Source organism: Osmia bicornis, chromosome 12, assembly GCF_907164935.1.
Source record: "Osmia bicornis bicornis chromosome 12, iOsmBic2.1, whole genome shotgun sequence".
Taxonomy (NCBI): Eukaryota; Metazoa; Arthropoda; class Insecta; order Hymenoptera; family Megachilidae; genus Osmia; species Osmia bicornis.
The window spans coordinates 680,747-703,216 of NC_060227.1; the positions used below are offsets into that span (position 1 = coordinate 680,747).

At 43.7% G+C, this 22,470-nt stretch overlaps 3 protein-coding genes across 3 annotated transcripts; 2 read left to right on the forward strand and 1 right to left on the reverse strand.

Annotated features, from left to right (window-relative positions):
- Positions 1-38: 38 nt before the first annotated feature.
- On the forward strand, positions 39-17,295 carry LOC114879264 (E3 ubiquitin-protein ligase HERC2). The gene is made up of 12 exons (XM_029194033.2): positions 39-795; positions 877-1,077; positions 1,206-1,416; positions 1,517-1,774; positions 1,912-13,484; positions 13,546-13,869; positions 13,961-14,270; positions 14,339-15,060; positions 15,127-15,565; positions 15,649-15,872; positions 15,951-16,105; positions 16,184-17,295. The coding sequence occupies exons 1-12, from the start codon at positions 603-605 to the stop codon at positions 16,415-16,417; spliced, it is 14,844 nt and encodes a 4,947-aa protein (XP_029049866.2). The 5' UTR covers positions 39-602; the 3' UTR covers positions 16,418-17,295.
- Positions 17,296-17,389: 94 nt separating this feature from the next.
- On the forward strand, positions 17,390-21,527 carry LOC114879267 (sarcosine dehydrogenase, mitochondrial). Its single transcript, XM_029194044.2, has 16 exons — positions 17,390-17,641; positions 17,698-17,800; positions 17,871-18,127; positions 18,183-18,395; positions 18,476-18,802; positions 18,886-19,048; positions 19,130-19,277; positions 19,337-19,475; positions 19,560-19,757; positions 19,839-20,106; positions 20,183-20,312; positions 20,392-20,648; positions 20,716-20,878; positions 20,968-21,075; positions 21,133-21,339; positions 21,435-21,527. Exons 1-15 carry the CDS (start codon positions 17,618-17,620, stop codon positions 21,308-21,310), a joined length of 2,676 nt encoding a protein of 891 aa, XP_029049877.1. The 5' UTR covers positions 17,390-17,617; the 3' UTR covers positions 21,311-21,339; positions 21,435-21,527.
- Positions 21,333-22,306, reverse strand: LOC114879283 (peptidyl-prolyl cis-trans isomerase-like 3). The gene is made up of 4 exons (XM_029194074.2): positions 22,147-22,306; positions 21,931-22,005; positions 21,573-21,853; positions 21,333-21,487 (listed from the first exon to the last, which is right to left on the reverse strand). Exons 1-4 carry the CDS (start codon positions 22,147-22,149, stop codon positions 21,361-21,363), a joined length of 486 nt encoding a protein of 161 aa, XP_029049907.1. The 5' UTR covers positions 22,150-22,306; the 3' UTR covers positions 21,333-21,360.
- Between the last annotated feature and the right edge of the window lie 164 nt (positions 22,307-22,470).

The window sequence follows — 22,470 nt, forward strand, 5'->3', positions numbered from 1 at the left end:
TTTCTAAATACTGCAAATCCATGATCATCGCTTAAGTTCTTTTTTTACGATCAATAAACCGCCTGTATAACATTGCGTGATTTTTCGTGAAAAATTGAATTTGGTTGTCGCGATGAAATGTAGCGATAACAAGTAAAAATCATAAAGTAGCGAACAATGACAATTTTAAATAATCATAAATTGCAGTTTTGTTAATTAACGCGATCTAATTATGCAAATATTCCGGAATAATGATTAATTTTTAGTGACATGAAATAAAATGAACAAGTTGCAAATTTTCAAATGTGCCAGAGCAAGAGCACTAAAAATTTCACTTAAGAAGTTTCATTAACCTTTGAGAAGTAATTCTCAAAAACATTAGAATACTTTGTATTTAGATTTCTTCTTGTATAATTGGAATTTGAATCCTCTGATTAAATGAAGAAGACTACAATGCATTTGCGACGAAGCAAACTGGAATAATTTAATATTACTGAAGAGAATCACCGATATCCTTTATCAATTAAAAAATAAGCAAGATACAGTAAAGAATACTATATATTTAGATTTTGTAGATTAAAAGTAAATATTTCTAGAAGCTTGATACATGTAACAAAATCAAGATGAGCATTCAGTTGGATATTGTAATAAGGCCAGAGATCCGCTTGGATGCAAAATGGCTAAAAACAGATCTGAAACGTTTACTTTATCGGGATGGTTTGGCAGAGCTTTGGAATGAAATGGTACAGGATGGTGAAATTGTAGGTTCCTTCAGTGATGGACTAATTAATGCAGCTGGTATAATAGCCAAAAAAGGTAGTAAAAGAGCTTTAATAATGAACAAGTTATAATTAATTATTTGAATTAACAAAATATATGATACTTGGATGTTTTCAGGAGAAAGTGGTCATTATTATTGTAACATGAGGGTTTTGTCCTGTCTGTGTTGCGATGGAATTTGCGGTCCGCATCGTGGTTGTAATTGTGGACCATGCCAAAAATTAGACGAGGAAGAAGCAGCAAGAGCAAACAAGCATGTAGAAAAAAGTATGCCAAGCCAACAAGTGATAGATTCGTGGCTTTGGGGTCCTCAACCATGTAAAGAATTTTATTTTAATATAAAACAATGTTTCGTTTGAGATATTATGTTTATATTGTATAATCAAGTGGAAAGTATTTCACTTGAAGAGCATTCTAGGATGTATAATATTTGAAAAATTTTTTAGCTATTTCTGATCTAACAACATGTATTGATTTATTGATCAAGGAACAAAGAAAACTGTGTTATGAAGTTGCAAATAGTACATTGTCTGCTACACGATTACGGCAACGCTTAGTCGTAGCACGTCGATACTTGACAGCTCTTTCTCGTCACGAACCTCAGGAAGCTAAAGATATCCCACCGGCGCTTAAACCTGCTACTAAATTGCAAAAAATGTACAGTACACAACTTAAATACGAAAATAATAGAGCAAATCCGGCATGTATTATTCTTTATTTGGAATGAATTTAAATAAAAAATGTGTAATAATTTCAGTATCAGACCGAATGAGAAAGCAACATTAGGTTTAGCACGAGTCGGCTCTCGTGCGGCATTAAATTTTTCCTTTGCATACTTACGACGAGCTTGGAGATCCGGAGAAGATGTAGAATTTTGTAGCGAGCTTCTGTCCGAATCACTGGAAGCGTTACAATCATTGCCTGAGGCTACGCTTTTTGACGAAAACAACGTTTCTCAAGTTTGGTTGGAAGTAGTTGAACGATCAGCGAAATTTTTGAGACAAGTTGTTACAGGGTATTTACAGTATACATATTAATAATCAGTTCATCGTTGTCATTGATATTAAATAATTTGTTTTGTTTTTTATTTCTTATTCAAATTTTGCAGATGTTAAAGTACATGTAATAATATGAAAATTGTTTGATTTTTAGAGAGATAGTTAACGGAAGATCATGGTGTCCTATACCATTAGCCGATCAACATACGGCTCTTTGCTTGTTATTAGAATTGGTAACGCAGAGAGCTACACTATCAAGTTTATTGGATTCCGTTTGCTTGTTGCTTCATTTGAGTGGTAAACATAAGCATCAAGATAATCGTGTTATGCCACCTGGAAGCATGGCACCATTGGTTCCATTACTTAGAAGATTGAACGCTATTCCAGCCTTAAAATCAAGACGAACAGATGTAAACGTGGCGCCAGGTCCTTGCGAAGTTTTACTCAAGTATCTAAGGCTACCCGAGGATGACTCGACGTCCGTTGATTTACGAAAAGCAGCAGTGATTATAATGTGCAATCTAAGCAGATTAGCTACTCCTCTTTTACCGCCGATCATAACCGATAGGTTCTTGAAAAATCAAAATCAAACGCTTGAAGAAGTTCTAGCTTGGGGCAGCGTGAAATTCGGTGGCAATGGATCGTCTCCGTTTTATTGCGACGCTATCGCAGAACTTGGTATTAAACAGCTATGCTGTACCGAAAGAGCGCTAATGATTCTCTCTACTAGTGGAAATGTGTACATGATGTATTATGGGTCGGAAACTCAATACCCTCAAAGAGTGTACGGATTTTCGGATAAATCTGTCATAATGATCGCTTCTCATCCAGATGGTAAACATTATTTAGCACTGACGCAAGACAGTTCCGTGTATTCGTGGGGAAACGGGGACGGTGGTCGATTAGGACACGGAGATAGGACGTGGTACGAAGAACCAAAACTGATCGAGCCGTTGGTCGACAAGAACATCACGTTTATAGCTTGCGGGAGTACTTATTCGGCAGCTCTCACCTCGAATGGTGAACTGTACACCTGGGGGCGAGGGAATTATGGCAGATTGGGCCACGGAAATTCAGACGACGTAACGGTACCTACGTTGGTAAGCGCCCTGAACGGACACATGGTTGTATACGTGGCGTGTGGTAGCGGTGATTCTCAGACGCTCTGCGTTACCGCGTCTGGTATAGTATTTTCTTGGGGCGACGGTGATTACGGAAAACTTGGTAGAGGAGGCTGCGATGGATCGAAAACACCGAAGATAGTCGATAAATTGTTGGACATAAACGTGGCTAAAGTGTACTGTGGCGGGCAATTTTCAGCGGCGTTAACCGCATACGGAGAAGTGTACACTTGGGGAAAAGGAGAAGCGTATCGTTTGGGCCACGGGAACGAGGAGCATGTAAGATATCCGAAAGCGATCGAAGCGTTGAAAGGGAAAAAAGTGAAGGAACTGTGCGTCGGAAGCTTACACGTACTGGCATTGACAGAGGATCAGTTGGTTTATGGATGGGGTAGGAACGATTATGGTCAGATCGATCCAGCGTTGGGCACCGTCGTGTCGGAGCCTACGCTCTGTCCGACACTATCTGGTAAAAACGTGATCGGCCTAGCTTGCGGACCAACTCAGAGTTTCGCATGGTGTACATCGGCCTGGTCGGTTGCCAGCCGAGTAGCTTTCGTCGTGGACATTTCCGAAGACACCTTTCGACTTTTGGACACGCTGTTGAGCAAGGCTTGCGAAGGATTGCCAAGCGTGCGACCACCTACCCAAGACCGCGAATGTTTAGCCGTCGCCACGTTGAACTTGATCCGATTACAACTGCACACTATGATAACGCACAACATCGACTGTAAATCGATCGGTCTGGCTGGCAGTCCGTTATTGAATTCTTTGAAACAACGATGCGTCACGCTTGCAAGCGGCATAGGAATTCTAGCAACGATTCAAGAGGCGGCCCAAGCTGTTTTACAAACCGGTTGGAGTATTTTATTGCCTACAGCGAACGAACGCGCAAAGACTCTGTCGAATTTCTTATCGAAAGCGAACGGTAATTTGGAGCAAATAAATGCAAGCAACAACAACAACAACAACAACAACGGTAATAGTAACAATAACAATAATAACAGCAACGGTCAGCAGTTTATGGCCGATTTACTGGTTTCCAGCTTAATGGCGGACGGTGGTCTGGAATTAGCGCTGAAGACGGCGGTGAAAGCAGAGACGACCGATGTCGTGGACGAAAAGGAATTTCTCACGATAACTAAAACCAGCGACACGAAACAAGCGAAGGAATTGAATTCAGAAAAGAACCACACTACCATATCGTTGTTACAACTGATAAAACAATTAATTAAAAATGGTACCTGCATCACGCAATCAAGATTAGCGGCCGCTGACCAGTTGGATCGTAATTGCGAGGAATCGCAGCGAAGAGATAGTTACCCCAGCTTGAATCTTCTGTTAAAATTTCAACGATTGCTGATCGCTCAAGTATACGAATGCATCAACGAGTCTGAGACGAAGAATTTACGCGATCAGGAGATGCTCGGAGCGGAGTCGCTCTTGAAGAAATACATTTCACAGATTTCTGTTCACGTGATCGAGGTGATGACACTCGCCGCCGAATTAGCAAACACCAGCATCAAGCGGTTCGTTTTCGTTAGCACCATCTTGAAGAGCGACATCGCGAACATTTTGTTACCGGAATTAGTTACTTGTCTGATCTTGCTGCAACTGGACCATCCAATGTTGCTGCTCAACATGAATTGGATGGAAATAATGACCCCGATGTTGGACGCGTTAGATCAGTTCAACAAATTAGTGCCAACGATCGAGAAGAACGAAATGGACGATCTCTCTTGGCCAGGAATTATAGCTCCGCAGCACGGTAATAAGGTTTCGATCTCGGATGAACCTTCGGTCATCCGTTGGGCGGATTTGGAGAATCATAATCGCGACGGTGGTCTTTGGGTGGTGGTGAACAACAACGTGTACGACGTTCAAGACGTTCGTCTGGAGGGAAAGTCGAATTCGTTGGAGGGTTTACAAAGAAGCGTTGCCGGTAGTTGGGACGGTTCCGGCGAGATAACCGCACCCCGTGGTCAATTGGCACGAACAATGATGGATTCTTATTTCGTCGGTCATTACTGTCACTCGGAGCCCGAGAACGCTGAAATTACCATCGACGTTACGGACGTATGTTCTTCTTTACTCGACACGGAGAGAGCTTTAGCCTTTCTTTTGGGACTACACGCTCACAGAATGAGACAAAGCTTACCGTTGCAAACGGCCGAAGAAGAGGCCGGAATTTGGTTGAACGGGAATTTTCTTCGAGGCGGTTTACAGATCTTACAACCGCCGAATCCTTACGAGGAGGAAAAGGACGAAGCGAGAAGCAACACGTCGACGGCGGCGAACTCTCCGACGGAGCCTCCGCTTCTTCCTGTACGCGATCGCAAGAACGAGCCGCAAAAGGAATGGGACGATCGTGTGACCGCGTTTATATGCGCCCTGGCGGAGACTCACAACAGAAGCGACGCACAAGTGCAAACTTTTTTGACTCTAGTCGAGAAATACTCGAAGGCCAATAATCTTTTAGCGCACACAGATTTTTGCGGCGACCATCCGGTCGAGGAAGTTAGCAGACTTTTAATGGCCGTTATCATAAAACACCTCGCTTTAGGCAATCAGGCGATCAGCTTGATCGATCAGGAAACCGGAAACGATAACGGTGCTAGACTAACGAAGCCGTTGGCCGATATGGTCAGAGCGATTCATCAGACCAAATGGAACTTGATCAGGATCAGGCAGCAACAGAACAGAAGTTACAAGGAGGTTTGCGCTCCGGCACAAGAGAAATGTAGATTCCTTCTGCACGAAGTGCGTTCGGCTACCAGCTACGAGATCAAAGGGTTACGTGATCTGAAACTGTTGCACACGACGCCGAGATTCAAGAAGACCGTTCAGACAACTATCAGGGACATTCGAAAGAACAGAGAATCGCCGAGCAAACCCGAGGACATAGTGAACGTTTCGATTCAGAACGCAAAGATGAAGAGTAAATCGGACGGGGATACGACGCCGAAGGAAGCGAAGCCACCGGCCTCGCCGAGATTCGAGAATCTGTCGGACGCGAGGAAAATGTGCGGCAAGATAACCGAAAGGATCAGGCAACGAACGTTGAACATCGACTCGCACGAATTGATGACGAATATCATTAATTTTGTGATCACAGAGGACGGTGGAGACGTCGAGACTCTGCGCAGAGCCATGTATTGTCAAATGCAACGCGCGAAATTGCGCGAACAGGGTATCCTGATGATGCAGCAGTTGCTGAAGAAGGACTGTTTGATCACGTCGGTCAAGTATTCGTTGTTAAACGGTTGGCTCGGCTTGTCTCACGAGAATAAGTTTCTAGCCGACGGGATAATCCATTGCCTTCAAGATATTCGTTCGATAACACCGTATCAAAAGTCGAAGATCATTTTAGCCGAAGCAGAGGTTACATCGTGGGCGGTTCAAGCTTTACGAGCGTTCGTAGTTCAGGCAGAAGTGCCAACCAAGCCGAAAGTTAGCGACAAAAGCAGCTTGAATCAGGGTACGTACACGTGGTTGCGAAAGTTGCCCAGGGCAAGATTCTTGCTCACGATACTGGGCATGATATCGAATTATCAACACGCGAACGAAATTGGCTTGCTAATCAATTCCGGCACCGTGTCGAGCATTCTGACGTTACTCAGGCAAATCGGACCGTCCACGTTCGCGGACGAATCGAAAGCAAAGGAGGCGACTACGGCCATATACGAGGACAGCTTAGAGAAGACGAAACCGGCGAGCGTTCAGCTGAACGGTATGGAACTGGCGGCTCTGATGAAAACCGGAACAAGGGTGGTTCGTGGCGTCGATTGGAAGTGGGGCGATCAAGATGGCCCGCCACCGGGCGAGGGTCAAGTGATCGGAGAGCTCGGCGAGGACGGCTGGATTCGGGTGCAATGGGACAACGGCACCACCAACTCGTATCGCATGGGCAAGGAGGAAAAGTATGATTTGAAGCTTGTGGAACCACCGACACCACCCGAGACCGACACCGACGTCGATTCTCCGTTGGACGGGGCTGTCGCTAAAGCGGAAAAAAGGAACGATTTCACGGATGTGCATCCGACTACTTGTCTCAAGTCCGCTTCCGTCACCGTGCTCAGGCTTGCGCTGCTCTGTTGCGGCATCGAAGCCGATAAAGTATCTCCCTCCGCCATAAAGATACTCGCTTCGGTTTTACGCGGTATCATATCTTCCGCGTACAAATACAATTTGAGTAGCCACTCGCAATTAGCCAGAGAACATCACGAAACTTGGGCGACCCTTGGTTTGCTCCGAGCGATCGCGAAATCGACGGAACTCTGCAAGGCTTTGAGCACCAACGCGTGGATCGATTTCCTCTTGAGCGTCATTGCCGAGGAGGCGAACCCGAATCTGGAGAAGCAGATAATGGCGGTGCGTTTGTTGGCCGCAGTTTTACCCTCCTGGTCCGCTGACAATCCCAACATGACGCCGTTATTGGAGAAAATCTTTCGTATACTTGGACACATCGCGCTCGCTTGCGATCTCGGCACTTCGTCGGAGCTTTATTCGAACAAATGTCGCGTATCTCTTACCGCCTCTCACAGTTCCACCGTCGCGGAGGAGCTCGTCTCCCTGATTCGACATTTGCATTCGCTTTCGAAGTGGAACGCCAGCTTGAACGGGTTCCTCGCTTCGAAGTTGTCGCTTGCCTCGGATCTATTGAGCGACGGACCACTGTTTCACATACAAGTGAACGAGAATGGAGGCGAGAATAGCGTGAATATCCAAGATACCGTGATGGCTGCTCTGATCGTCGTGGGAAGTCTGGACGACAGACCGAGGATCGGCGGTTTGGTCGACGTTGACGGACAAATTGGCACGATATGTAAATTCACCAGACACTCGAAGATACTCGTACAGATGCACGACGAGAACGACACGCGCAGAAAGGTTCCTTTCGTCGCGATTAAACGTATCGGCGAGAGGTTTCGTTTGGATCGGATGCCTTTGCCAGATTGTTTCGTACCCACTTGGGCCAATTTATTGCTGGGTTATCAAGGAATGGACAAGAGACCGAACGGTATGCCTGTGATAGCCGGTACCGTAAACGCGTCCATCTTACGCAGTCAACAGCAACAGCTTGCCGCGTTGAACGCGGGCAAAGCAATCTTGGATCATCAATCGAAACTTCGAAGAGTGTTAAGATTCGTGATAAATAAGAGTAACGGCGTTAGTAACGTTAACGATGACATCGGCTGCTGCTGCGACGAAAGCAACGTCGGTGTTGCCGGAGCTACCGTTCTTCTCGAGGATCACGTTCACGATAATCTAGAAAACCTGGAGCACAATCACGATCTGGATCACGATTACGATCACAACCACGACCACGATCGCGATCACGATCACGATCACGATCACGGCGATCATAACGAGGAAGACAACGACGGCGAGGATGTTGGCGACGACGAGGGCGAGGACGCGGGAGGTGGAGACGGCGACAACGGCAGAGAATTCCGCGCATCTAGTTGCGTTCACATCAGCGACAACAGCGAGACGATTCGTCGGGTTGGCGAGGCTGTGATTCAACGAGACGGTGATATCGACAACGCCAACGACGAGGACAGTAACAGCAGCGTCGGTGGTAAGGATGTTTCTCGGCCGAAACGCGTTACCTTGTTCCAAGAAATGTTGATGCGAGCCACGCGACCGCAACCATTAAAGCCGATATTTAAACGGAAGGAATTAGAGGAAGCAGCGTTAGCGGTTTCTCAGTATTTAGCCTCCGAACTGAGACACTCTCCCATTCAACGAACGGGCCCGTTTTCTGATCCGGACTCCCCCGCGTCCGATTGTTCTTTAGTATCACTTACGTCTAGCCAAAAGAAGCATTGCAGAAGTAACGGAAGAAAAAGTCCTTCGCCTACGAGTCCACTGGTAGCTCAGCTTATAGAGATGGGTTTTCCAAAGAAGAGCGTAGAGTTTGCGATCAAGAATCTCAGCACCGTGGTAGGATTTATCACGGCGGAAAGCGTGGTGGCGTGGTTGCTGGAAAATCCGGACGCTGCCTTGAGCGACAGCGAAACGTTGTCCAGCGTGTACGGGTTGTCGGATCCCGATGATTCGGCCAGCGACAACATCGACGATTCCCCGTCGACGCACGACCCTGTCTCCTCGAACGTGCCGCAAAATTACATGAAACGTTCGGATTTTCTCTGGGTCGACGAGTACGCGATCTACGTACGGGACAATCTGATTCCCGGGATGTTGGTACGATGTTGCAAGAGCTACGAGGAAGTGGAGTACGGTGACGTTGGTCAAGTGATCAAGATCGACCCGGAGGGATTGCACGATTTGAACGTTCAAGTCGCCTGGCAGCGGAAAGGGGGTACGTACTGGGTGAGATTCATTCACATCGAACTGTTGGGTCATCCGCCAGCGACCCCGGGTCCTGCGGCGCTGAAAATCGGCGACAAGGTTAGAGTGAAAGCGTCGGTGACGGTGCCGAAGTACAAATGGGGTTCGGTGAATCATCAGAGCGTCGGGGTAGTTACCGGCATAATAAACAACGGGAAAGATGTATCGGTTGATTTTCCGCAACAAAGCGGCTGGACTGGTTGCGCGATCGAAATGGAAAGAGTACCTTCCTGCCATCATTCGGTCTCTTGCAATTCCTGCCATCTTCTACCGATATCCGGCCCTCGGTTCAAGTGCAAGTACTGCGAGAGTTACAACTTGTGCGAGAATTGCTTTTACACGAAACGTTGCCATCGGCACGGGTTCAATCGAATCGTGGAACCGGGTTCGGCAGCGGTGTACGCCGGTAAACCGGGTAGATATCATCGGCAAGACTTCACGGAAACCTCCTTGATACACGATTGGTCCAAGTGCATTCGGACCTTGAGCGTGTCTTCGCGGGAGAATTGGGCAACGCGGCTGGTTAACGAGTCCGGACAGTACTGGCAGAGTTGTGGTTTACAGGGCAAACACTGGATTCGATTGGAAATGTTCCCGGGCATTCTGGTGCATTCGTTGAAGATCGTCGTGAACCCGCAGGACAGTAGTTACATGCCGTCGTTGATAGCGGTGAACGTTGGCGACTCGTTCACCGGTTTGGTAGAATTGGCGATAATTAGCGTACGACATACCGACACCAGCGTCCTGTTGCTCCAGGACGTGAAGAAATATTACCCTTGCATCGAGATCTCGATAAAACAGTGTCGGAACGGTGGTATAGATTGCAAGATTCACGGACTTCAGATAGTCGGTAAGAAAAAGCTGTTCGAAAATCAACTGGCAACGTCGGTATCGTTTCTAGCTTCGGACTGGGAGATCGTTCAGGAGCAGATGAGCTCGCAACGAGCAGCCGAGGTACCGCAACACTCGGCCGTATACGTATGGGGATTGAACGACAAGGATCAACTTGGAGGTTTGAAGGGATCAAAGATCAAGCTGCCCGTTTACAGCGAAGCTCTTTCGAAACTGAAGCCAGTTCACATAGCCGGGGGTAGTAAGACCCTGTTCGTAGTCAGTCAGGAAGGAAAATTGTACGCCTGCGGAGAAGGTACGAACGGTAGGCTGGGCCTCGGCGACGATAGCAACGTTTGCGAGCCAAAGCTCATTCCGTTTTTGAGTCAATACGTGATCAAGAAAGTGGCGGTGCACTCAGGTGGAAAGCACGCGTTGGCCCTTACGCAGGACGGCAGGGTGTTTTCATGGGGCGAAGGAGAAGACGGTAAACTAGGCCACGGTAATTGCTTGTCGCTGGACAAACCGAGACTGATCGAATCGCTCAAGTCGAAAAGAATCCGGGATATCGCGTGTGGATCCGGTCATTCGGCCGCTATAACCAGCAGCGGGGAGCTTTACACTTGGGGCTTGGGCGAGTATGGAAGATTAGGCCATGGCGACACCAGCACCCAACTGAAACCAAAATTAGTGCAATCTCTGGTGGGCCAGAGGGTGATACAAGTCGCTTGTGGCAGCAGGGATGCTCAGACAATGTCGTTAACCGCCGATGGTTCGGTTTATTCGTGGGGCGACGGGGACTTTGGTAAGCTCGGTCGAGGAGGTAGCGACGGATGTTACACGCCTTTATTGGTCGATCGGTTGAACGGTTTAGGGGTAGTACAGATTGAATGCGGTGCTCAGTTCTCCCTCGCGTTGACCAAATACGGCGAGGTTTGGACGTGGGGCAAAGGAGACTATTTCCGACTCGGTCACGGTAACGATCATCACGTGAGGAAACCTACGCTGGTCGAGGGTCTTCGAGGCAAGAAGGTGATTCACGTGGCCGTCGGTGCTCTCCACTGTTTAGCGGTGACGGACGCGGGACAGGTTTACGCTTGGGGCGACAACGATCACGGACAACAGGGAAATGGATCGACGATCGTCAACAAGAAACCATCGTTAGTGCACGAACTCGACGACACCAGAGTGAACCGAGTTTCATGCGGCTCGAGTCACAGCATCGCCTGGGTCTTGACCGATCAACCAGCGGCGAACAATCAAGAACCGGTTACCTTTCCGACAGCGAAGGATCCGCTCGGTCAAGCATCGCTGAGGTTCAAAAATATTCTGGACACGGAGGTGGAAGTGGAAGGAGAGATGGAAATGGAGATGGAAGCGAACGCTGGACCGATTCCGTCATGTTCGAAGAGCATCGTTCCGGGTATCGGTAACGTTGGCGATGGCGATGCTGCTACCTCTTCTAACAGGCCTTCCCTCTCGAGCATCATCCTATCGTTGGAAAGCGATGTCGCGAAACAGCAAGCGTTGCAACACGTGATAAACGCTCTTCGTATAATACAGGCAAGGATAGCCGTGGTAACGGCATTGCAAAGTCATTCGACGTTAAGATCGTCGAACAATAACAACAGCGGTGGAAATGGAGCTGTCAGATGTATCAGAGGTGGTGCTAGCGGAGGTGTCGGTGTCGCAGGCGGTGTGACCGGCGGTGGCAGCGGATGTTCCATCAACGATTCGGCGATACCGGTATCGGACGGATCATCGAGCATCGCCGGAGGACACAGTCACGTGTATCAGAACGTAGGGGACAGCGCGCAAGGAGGTGGAGAAGCACCCGCGAACGCAGCGGACCTCGCCAATTTGGTCACCGCCAGTCCAAGGACGAGCCCGGAATCCGAAGACTACCCGTTGGCGGTATTTCCCTCGATGTCCAGTTCGGCCAGTTTATCTTCGCGTGCCTCCAAAATGTCCACCAGCGCGATGAGCGTGATCGCGGCTACGCTCACGTCTAATGCTCAAATAGTCGGCGAAGCGGTGGCCGCGAATTCGAATCTGGACGACTTTACGTGCACGTTGACCGAAGAGAACGCTAGAATGTTGGTCGATCTACTGAAGCTGGCCGTAGCGAACCGAATATGCAAGGGAGCCAAGGAAACTATATCTTCGGTGCTGATCGCTTTAGCAAAAACGAACGCCACGATCCGCAACATGGTGTTGGAGCTTTGCATCACGGAACTCGAGGACACCGTGGCGAACTCGAACAACAGGAGTAACGTTCCGCAACCGGTTGTGCAGGAGAGCCCGCATCCGTACATAGACGGCACCACGTTGACCGGTCACGTGAAGATTCCTGGCGCGGAGGCGCTTAGAATCGAATTCGATCGGCATTGCTCCACCGAAAGAAGACACGATCCTCTGACCATCATGGACGGGAACAATCGAGTGGTGGCGGTGAAATCCGGTCGAAAATGGAGCGAATGGGCCGCTGAGATTCGAATTGCAGGCGACGAACTCAGATGGAGATTCTCCTCGGACGGATCTGTGAACGGTTGGGGATGGCGATTCACCGTTTACCCTGTACTCGCAACCCTCGCACCTCATGAACTCGTCTCAGATAGAGCGGTTCTATCGCAACCGTCTATCGTGCTTGCGGAATGCCTTCTCGACAATAGTCTGATCAATTTGGATAGAAACGTGGCGACTCGGCTCGCTGCCACTTTGGCCCAGTGCAGTCAACTGAGCGTCTTGTCTGCCCGGCAGCGAATGTGGGCGTTGAAGAAGCTGCAAGTGGTATACACGACTGGACCGGGTATACGTCCAGAAATCGCTCTGTCCTCTCTTCTCGGTTCTCTGCCTCAGGCACTACTGAAACAATACGCCTACGAAGATCCGTTGGTTCGCGGTGGCAAGCAATTAATGCACAGCGATTTCTTCAAGGTTCTCGTAGCGCTCGCCTGCGACCTCGAGCTGGACGAGATGCAGTGCTGTTCGGAAATTCACAAATGGTCTTGGTTCCGAAGGTATTGCCTTTCCGCTCGAGTAGCCAAGTCTCTGGTGAATCGAACGCCGTTTCCGAAGGCGTTCTGCCTCGAAGTTACGAAACGAATAAACGAGATGATCACGGACGGCGAGGGGAACACGAAGGATCACGAGAATCACGAGCTGTTCAAGCAAGAGCACGACGAACAATTGTTGCAGTGGTTGAATCGAAGACCGGAAGATTGGACGTTATCGTGGGACGGATCCGGCGCGATTTACGGCTGGGGTCACAATCATCGCGGTCAACTGGGTGGCCTCGAGGGCGCAAAGGTAAAGTTGCCCGTTCTTTGCGAGAGCTTGTCCGCACTTCGACCCGTTCAGCTCACCGGCGGGGAGCAAACTCTATTTGCGGTCACTGCCGATGGAAAAGTCTACGCAACCGGTAAGCCTTTCCTGGTACCACTTAACTTGTTCCCTCTAACGTGAAATCTACGTCTACATAGGATACGGCGCAGTTGGACGTTTGGGAATCGGTGGCACGGATTCCGTTATGGTGCCAACCCTTTTGGAGTCCATACAACACGTATTCGTGAAAAAGGTAGCAGTCAATTCAGGAGGTAAACATTGTCTCGCTTTGAGCTCCGAGGGTCACGTGTACTCCTGGGGCGAGGGCGATGATGGGAAGCTAGGACATGGAAACAGATTGTCGTACGACCGACCGAAATTGATCGACGAATTACTCGGGACCGAAATTGTCGATATAGCCTGCGGCGGTCATCATAGCGCGGCGATCACGAGTGCCGGTTGGCTCTACACCTGGGGAAAAGGTTACCAATGTCGCGTCACCATACATACGATACGGGCCGCGTACTTTTGAAGCGAAACAAAATTCGAAGAAAATATCACCGTGTGTTGCAGGTCGGTACGGACGTCTAGGTCACGGAGATAGCGAAGATCAATTGACGCCCAAATTGGTCGAAGCTCTACAAGATTATAAAGTGATCGACGTCGCTTGTGGAAGCGGAGACGCGCAAACCCTTTGCGTCACCGACGACGACAACGTTTGGAGCTGGGGCGACGGAGACTATGGGAAATTGGGTAGAGGAGGTAGCGACGGTTGCAAGGTTCCAATGAAAATCGATTCTCTGGCAGGACTTGGCGTGATCAAAGTTGAATGCGGTAGCCAATTTTCTGTCGCTTTGACTAGATCAGGAGCTATATATACGTGGTAAGATTCTTTCATAAGTATATTCTTGGAATATTGAATGAATATTCACGTTCGTTGTACGTACACAGGGGTAAAGGGGATTACCATCGCTTGGGTCACGGCACGGACGATCACGTGCGAAGACCGCGGAAAGTAGCAGCGCTTCAAGGGAAAAAGATCATCTCTATCGCGACAGGCTCGTTGCATTGCGTAGCGTGTTCCGACAAAGGGGAAGTATTCACCTGGGGCGACAACGACGAAGGCCAGCTAGGCGATGGAACGACGTGCGCTCTTCAACGTCCGAGACTGGTTCACGCGTTACAGGGTAAAAAGATAACTCGCGTCGCTTGCGGTAGCGCGCACACTTTAGCCTGGAGTACGATGAAGGCTACTCAAAGCAGAATGCCTGCCACCACACCGATGGAGTACGATCTTGTGAAAGATCTTCCGTTCCCTGTCTTGCACAACCGATTGGTACTACTTCACCACTTTGCCGAATTGCTTTGCCCGTGTTTACCGATGTTTCCAATCACCGGTTCCATCAGCCTTGGTAAACTGGCTCCGATATTAGTGTACAGTATTAAAGAAGCAACCTTCCGTAAAGTGGTTCAAGCAACGATGGTCAGAGATCGCCAACACGGGCCGGTGATCGAATTAAATCGAATACAAGTTAAACGAGCCAGAGGCAAAGGTGGATTTGCAGGGCCAGATGGCATGAAGTCTGTCTTTGGTCAAATGGTCTCAAAGATGTCGTTGTTGACGCAGGACGTTCTCTTCTTTCCCCACAGAGTATGGAAAGTGAAATTCATCGGTAAGTTGATTCTTTTAAACATTGTCGATCGGAAGAAAATTAACGAGATTATCTGCGTGTCTACAGGAGAGAGTGTAGACGATTGTGGCGGCGGATACAGCGAGAGTATAGCAGAGATGTGCGACGAATTACAAAACGGTTCCCTACCGTTACTTATACCGACACCGAACGGCCGGGACGACAACGGTACCAACAGAGATTGTTTCCTCTTAAATCCAGCCGCCGATTCACCGCTGCACATGAACATGTTCCGATTTCTGGGAATCTTAATGGGCATAGCCATCAGAACCGGTAGCCCGTTGAGTCTGAATCTAGCGGAACCTCTGTGGAAACAACTCGCCGGTATTCCATTAACTCCGGCAGATTTGACCGAAGTCGACAGAGATTATGTTCCCGGATTATTGTGCATACGAGACATGGATCCCGACGAAAAGGTATTTCAGACTCTTGAAATGCCTTTCTCCACACCGTCGGCTGTAGGGCATGATGTACCTTTATCCAGTAGGTAGGTATAGAAATCGTCATCTTCAAAGGTAAATTGCACACAATTTCAATTGCTTAGATCTCATCGTCAATTGTTTGTTTCAGGTACCGAAAAATTACGCCGGAAAACAAGCACGAGTACGTTCAGTTGGCACTGGATTATAGGCTACACGAGTTTGATGCTCAGGTAACTGCTGTACGCGAAGGAATGTCGAAAGTTATACCTGTGCCTTTCCTGGCGTTGTTTAGCGGATCCGAACTGGAGACGATGGTCTGCGGAAGTCCAGATATACCGCTTACTTTATTAAAATCTGTTGCAACTTATAAAGGTAAATGATACATATGAGGACACACGACCCTGCCTATCTAACCGCCATTAATCTTTTCTCATTAATCTGATTAATCAGGTATCGAAGCGACCTCGCCTCTGATTCAATGGTTCTGGGAGGTGATGGAAGAATTCTCTAACCAAGAAAGATCCCTCTTTCTACGATTCGTCTGGGGTAGAACTCGATTACCACGCACCATTGCTGACTTTCGAGGAAGAGATTTCGTGTTACAGGTATGTGATTTCTAAAGGGAGAAAAAGAAAGAAGAAAGATCAAGCTATATCGATTATTTTTTATTTATACGTTAATAGGTACTGGACAAGTATAATCCACCAGACCACTTTCTGCCTGAAAGTTACACCTGCTTCTTCCTTTTGAAAATGCCAAGGTATTCGTGTAAACCGGTTTTGCGACAAAAACTAAAGTACGCGATACATTTCTGTAAAAGTATCGACACTGACGAATACGCTAGGGTACAAGCTGCGACCAATTCAGATACCGAAGAAACGGACAATCTTTCTAGCGAGGAGTACACATCGCTTTAACGAACTCTTCCATACGATCAAATTACTGTTTTTTTATCGTGAACCTTTTTTTTTTTTTTTAGTATTTGAATCAGTTTATTAAACGCGGAAAATTAACTTTTTTTGTACTTCTGTAATTGCTTAATCGTAAAAGTGTCGAATTTTATTCGTAAAATGGTATACTCCCCTTTCGAGTAACGCTAAAAATAATTGTAGCTTGTATTCGACGCTTTTCAAAATCTATAAATCTAAATGGCAAACATTTACAAAGGTATAATTCCTACAGTAACAACGTACAATATTAAATATTAAATCAACAATGAGCTTTAGCAACCTTATTTACGAAGCTTAATAATAATAATCTTGTTATTTCATCTCGTTATTTGCATTTTACAAGTTCATTTGTTATTTACGATTAACTTAATATGAATCGTTACGCTTTTACGGATGAAGCTCGGCATTTTTTTAAGAATACGTTTAATCCAAAGTGTAAGTATGTACGCGCCTATAATTAATTATTATTATATTTATTTATTTATTTATTTTATTTATTTAAGAAAGATAAATGGAAAGAAATGTGTGCGAGTGCGTGCCCATTGAACGAGGAAACATTCTTTTAGCTGCAGCATATTTACAACAAGTAGTGTTCGTTTTCATTTTGCAACAAAAAGATTAAAAATATTGTAAAAACAATGCGGGTTAATAATATTGTATCGCTTAGTGTACATTTAAATTTTAGATGCATGAAATTTTGTTGAATTTCACAGCACAATTGATATTGCTAGTAAACATCTACTATGATTTTCATTTTTTGCAAAACTAAATAATCGTAAGTTTTTGTTATGTTTGTTGAAAAATATATTGTAATTGAAACGGAATAAAGAGATTTATTGGTGTAATTATTATCAGTATATAAGAAAAAAGATGAAAAAAAGAAGAAGAAGAATTCTTCGTGTATTACAGTATCTTTGAATTTTGTCATATTATCGCGTTAATTTTTAGAAGATAGTGTTACAAATAGATTATTGCTTTGACGGTTTCCTTATATCTACATATCTGTGAAAGAAGAACATTGAATAGTGTTGAAGATTAATGAGAGCATCCGATACGCGGATTGAAAAACAAGGTCATTGAAATGATAAAACATGAATAGAGTGATTTAAGTATAAATATAACACCAGAATGAAGTGAATCCATAGTGTTTGTCTTTATACAAGAAACATGCTTCGTTTAATAAAGCATAAGGTATTTGTAATCGTTCCTTTATTTATACTATAAGTTTAACAGTGAATTATTTTCAGTTGTGCAAAGTACGTATCGATTATGCTAGATTCTTACCGATGAAGATGATGCATTCACCACCTAAAGTACAACTACCGGACTATGCGGATGTTGTGATAATAGGTAAGAAAATACTGGAAATATTCTTTTTCTTTTGATATGTTAGATCATAAATTAAGAATAATATTTTCAGGTGGTGGTAGCGCAGGTTGCAACGCTCTTTATCACTTAGGAAAATGCGGTGTTAATGCTGTATTGTTAGACAAATCTAAATTAACATCTGGCACTACATGGCACACTGCTGGCCTTATATGGAGTGTACGTAGTCCAAGTGACGTTGAAATGGAACTGCTGAGGGTTACAAGAAATGTTCTTAACTCGTTGGAAGAAGAAACTGGAATAAATCCAGGATGGACAAATAACGGTGGACTTTACATTGCTCAGAGTAATGTAAATATTCTCCTTCTCCTTTTTCTTCTTTTTCTTTTCTGTTTTAATTTTACAGGAACGATTGGACGAATATAAACGATTGATTACTGGTTCCAAAGCTTTTGGTATTGAAGCAAATCTTATTTCCCCGCAAGAAGCAAAGAAATTATTTCCATTACTTGATGAAAATAGTTTTCAAGGAGCTGTTTATTGCACCGACGATGGCGGTATCGACCCTACTATGTTAATAAATGCTTTAACAAAATCGGCAAGAAATAATGGTTGTCAGGTATTTAGAAATTATTTCCTCCAGTTAGCAACAATCGTGAACATATAGAAAGATATATGTGAACTATGGTAATTATTTAGTTCATAGAAGAATGCCCTGTGACAAAAATACTTACAGAGCCTACTGTAAGTAATAAAAAAGTTTGCGGAGTAGAGACACCATATGGAATTATAAAGACCGATGTTGTTCTTAATGCTGCCGGAGTTTGGTCAAAAGATACAGTTAAAATGGTTGGAATGGATATTCCTTTGATACCATTTAAGCATGCTTACATTATTACCGAACCCATAACAGGAGTACAGAATCTTCCGAATGTCAGAGATCTTGATGCTGATGTATATTTTCGAATGCAGGGAAGCTCTATGGCTATAGGTGGTTATGAACAAAATCCAATTATGTTAGATTCAGTAAGTCTATGTTAAATCAATTTTACTGTATACTTGTATTAAGAATAACAATAGTTAATGTTTGTCTTACATTTATACAAAAGGTACCAGAAAACTTCTCATTCGGTCTCTACGAATTGGATTGGAATGTCTTTGATACTCATCTAAAATCGATGATTCGTTTGATTCCTCAGTTATCAACGACCGGAATAAAATCCACTATATGTGGTCCAGAAAGCTTTACACCTGACCATAAACCGATCATGGGTGAGAATTTAAAAAATGTTTTCAGATTCTTATATCCTATTTTTACATTTCAATCATCTTAAATTTTGATGCGTTCAAAAGGTGAGGATCCTCAGTGTTATGGATTGTTTCACTCTTGTGGTTATAACAGTGCTGGAATGATGTTTGGGGGTGGATGTGGAGAACAAATTGCACACTGGATAATCAATGGTCGGCCCGACAAGCATATGTTCAGCTATGATATAAGAAGGTAGAATACAATTATTCTTTTAACTTATATATCATGAATGCTTATTTTTTGGTCTTTAGATTTACTCCAGAACAGAGAAACAATTTAGCTTGGGCAAGTGAGAGGTCTCACGAGGCATATGCGAAAAATTATAATGTTATATTTCCATACGATGAACCCCTAAGTGGTAGAAATCTAAAAACAAGTCCTTTTCACGATGTAAGATTATTCAATGAACCCCTCTCATTTTTAATAATCAATACAGTATAAACGTGTAAACGATTATTACTTTATTTGTTGTAGCAACTTGTTAACAGGGGTGCCGTTATGGAAGAACGTCAAGGTTGGGAACGACCTGGATGGTTTTCTTTAAACAAAAAGATAGAAATCATGCCATACGATTACGGTGGATATTATGGAATGCCGAAAAACAAAAATGACAAATATCGCGAAATACTAGAAAAGGAATACAATTTTCAGATTTCACCGTATGATAACATAGTGAGCCTTTCAAATTAAGCTGTTAAAACATACTTTCATGTTAAGTGAATTGATATTAAAAGATTTATACATCTGTATTAGGTTCGAGAAGAAGCTCTTGCGTGTCGAACAAATGCTGCTCTGTTTGATATGTCTTATCTTGGAAAATTCTACCTCTGTGGACCGGATGTCCAAAAAGCTGCAGATTATTTATTTACAGCAAACACAAATTGCGATTTCAACAAAACAGTTTATACTTGTATGTTGAATCATGCCGGAGGAGTAGAAATGGACTGTACGGTTACAGTAATGGAGCCTGGCTCGGGTGGAATTGTAAATCCGATATTTAAAGAAAGAGCATTTTACATCGGTATGTTTTTACAAACTGTTACCATTCGATTGACAACATTATCATAAATTCATGATTTGTATTTTTTTAATATTAGTTTCGGGTGGTGTAGCAGCGTATCATACCTGGGCTCACATGAACAAAGTGATACAAGAAAAGGGTTTTGACGTGTCTTTACACGACGTTACAGAACAAATTGGAATTTTATCTGTGCAAGGTCCGAATAGGTATCGTATCGAATCGTACATGCTTACGTTGCTTAGATTTATACTTAGATTAATTTAAATGGTACAAATTATTGTATAGCCAAAAAATAGTGGAATCATTAATAGGAAATGAAATCTCGGACGAATCTTTGAAATTTTCAACCACAAAATTGGTAAAAGTAAAGAATGAAACTGTCCGTTTAATTAGACTTAGTTTCGTTGGCGAACTTGGTTTTGAATTGCACATTCCAAAATCATCCTGTCAAGAGGTTTATACAGCTTTAATAAAATGTAGCGAACCATACAAGATGAAACTTGCTGGATATAGAGCTTTGGACAGTCTTAGCTGTGAGAAAGGTATGCAAGTGAACATTTTTGATATTGAGATAATTTATATTGCATTCGAATCATCTGTATCTTTCAGGATATCTTCTATGGAATTCAGATCTTAGAGTAGACGATAATCCCATAGAAGCCGGATTAGGATTTGCTTGTCGCAATTTTGGTAAATATTTGGGAAAGACGGTAGTTGATCGGTTACGAAAAATTGGAATTAAAAAGAGGCTAGTACATGTCCATGTAAATAGGTGAATATAACAAACCTTATAGTTAATTTTTATGGTTGGATTTATTACCTGTACAATGTAAATAATACTAATATTACATATTGGGATAGTAATGTTCCATTGTGGGGTTTAGAAGCGATTTACAGAGATAACCGTGTTGTTGGTTATTTACGAAGAACAGAACGAGGATACAGTTGCGAGAAAGCTATAGGGCATGGGTGAGTAAAGTTATATCGAATGAAAATGGCATTATCATTAAATTTGTTTAACATTAGGTATGTCAAGCATCCAGATGGGGAAAATGTAACAAAAGAATTTTTAGAAAGTGGTAATTATGAAATCGAAGTTATGGGGAAGCGATATTCTTTGGACCTTTATCTCCGAAGTCCGTTTGACCCTCAGAATCAAAGATTATTGGGAATATATGAAAATAAATTTGATTCTAAATCTTAGGAGAGTATAAAAAATTAAAGACTTTAATTGTAATTTCAATTTATTTATATTTATCCTGCCAAAGGATTAGCATGTATAGTTACACTATTTATTCGCGTTTCTGTGAGGGGTTTATAATTTTTAGGATTTACTGGAAGTTTTTCCAGTTGTTCAAGAGTTTCTAAACCATCTATCACCCTAAAAACAACAACAAATTTACTGATTGTGAGTATACCAATTACAACACATTTATACATTAAAGTTAAATAATAGGTTTACTTACTTTCCAAATAAAGTATATTTAAGATCTAGATGTGGCTGAGGACCGTAAGTTATAAAAAATTGACTTCCATTTGTATTTGGACCATTATTAGCCATAGATATAAGTCCTCTGGTATTGTGTTTCAATTCTTCTTTAAATTCATCTTCAAATTTACGGTTCCATATTGATGTTCCACCTTTACCAGTTTGTGTAGGATCTCCAGTTTGTATAATGAAACCTTTTATATTTCGATGAAACATACAATTGTCATAGTAATTACTAGCACACAAAGCAAGGAAATTCTGCAAAATAAATAGAGTGCTTTGTGATAGTCCAAATACATATATAAAATTATATTGAAAAGATCAAAAATGATTACCTCACAAGTTTTTGGACACAATTCACAAAATAATTCTATCTTTATGTCTCCAACATCGGTATGTAAAGTGACGCTCTGAAAACGAAAATCAGTTATATTTCACATTTTATTTATACATGTATATTGTACATATATTTACAAGTATGGATTTTCTATATTGCTAATAAAATACTTAATTTTAACAAAACAAATTAAAAATAATATTCACTTGCGCACCATCTTCAGTTTAAGTGTTTATTAAATTATGAACGTCAGTATACGTTACTTATTATTGTTAATATCTCTTACGTTCTTAATTCGTTAATAACACGTACCAACAAAAAAAGTGAATATAGGTGTATATAACGACAGCCATTTTGAATGTCACAAAATTACTAACGAAATCAAATGTATGTACTTATTTTTAAATAAATTCAAAACTTTATTGAGACATTATTGTAAAATGTAGCGGAAACTAGAAAAAAAAATCAAAATATACATTCGTACGAAAAAAAGTAGAGCATGTTTATATCATTTATAATTTTCTGAAATATAATTTAT

Coding starts and splice junctions, on each gene's coding strand:
- LOC114879264 (XM_029194033.2), top strand. CDS start 603: ATGAGCATTCAGTTGGATATTGTAATAAGGCCAGAGATCCGCTTGGAT. Junction 14,271..14,338: donor TCAGGAGCTATATATACGTG/GTAAGATTCTTT, acceptor GTACGTACACAG/GGGTAAAGGGGATTACCATC. Junction 16,106..16,183: donor GAAGAGATTTCGTGTTACAG/GTATGTGATTTC, acceptor ATACGTTAATAG/GTACTGGACAAGTATAATCC.
- LOC114879283 (XM_029194074.2), bottom strand. Junction 21,854..21,930: donor TGTGTCCAAAAACTTGTGAG/GTAATCATTTTT, acceptor TTTATTTTGCAG/AATTTCCTTGCTTTGTGTGC. Junction 21,488..21,572: donor AAATATACTTTATTTGGAAA/GTAAGTAAACCT, acceptor TGTTGTTTTTAG/GGTGATAGATGGTTTAGAAA.
- LOC114879267 (XM_029194044.2), top strand. CDS start 17,618: ATGCTTCGTTTAATAAAGCATAAG. Junction 18,396..18,475: donor CAAGAAATAATGGTTGTCAG/GTATTTAGAAAT, acceptor GTAATTATTTAG/TTCATAGAAGAATGCCCTGT. Junction 20,107..20,182: donor AGAAAGAGCATTTTACATCG/GTATGTTTTTAC, acceptor TTTTAATATTAG/TTTCGGGTGGTGTAGCAGCG.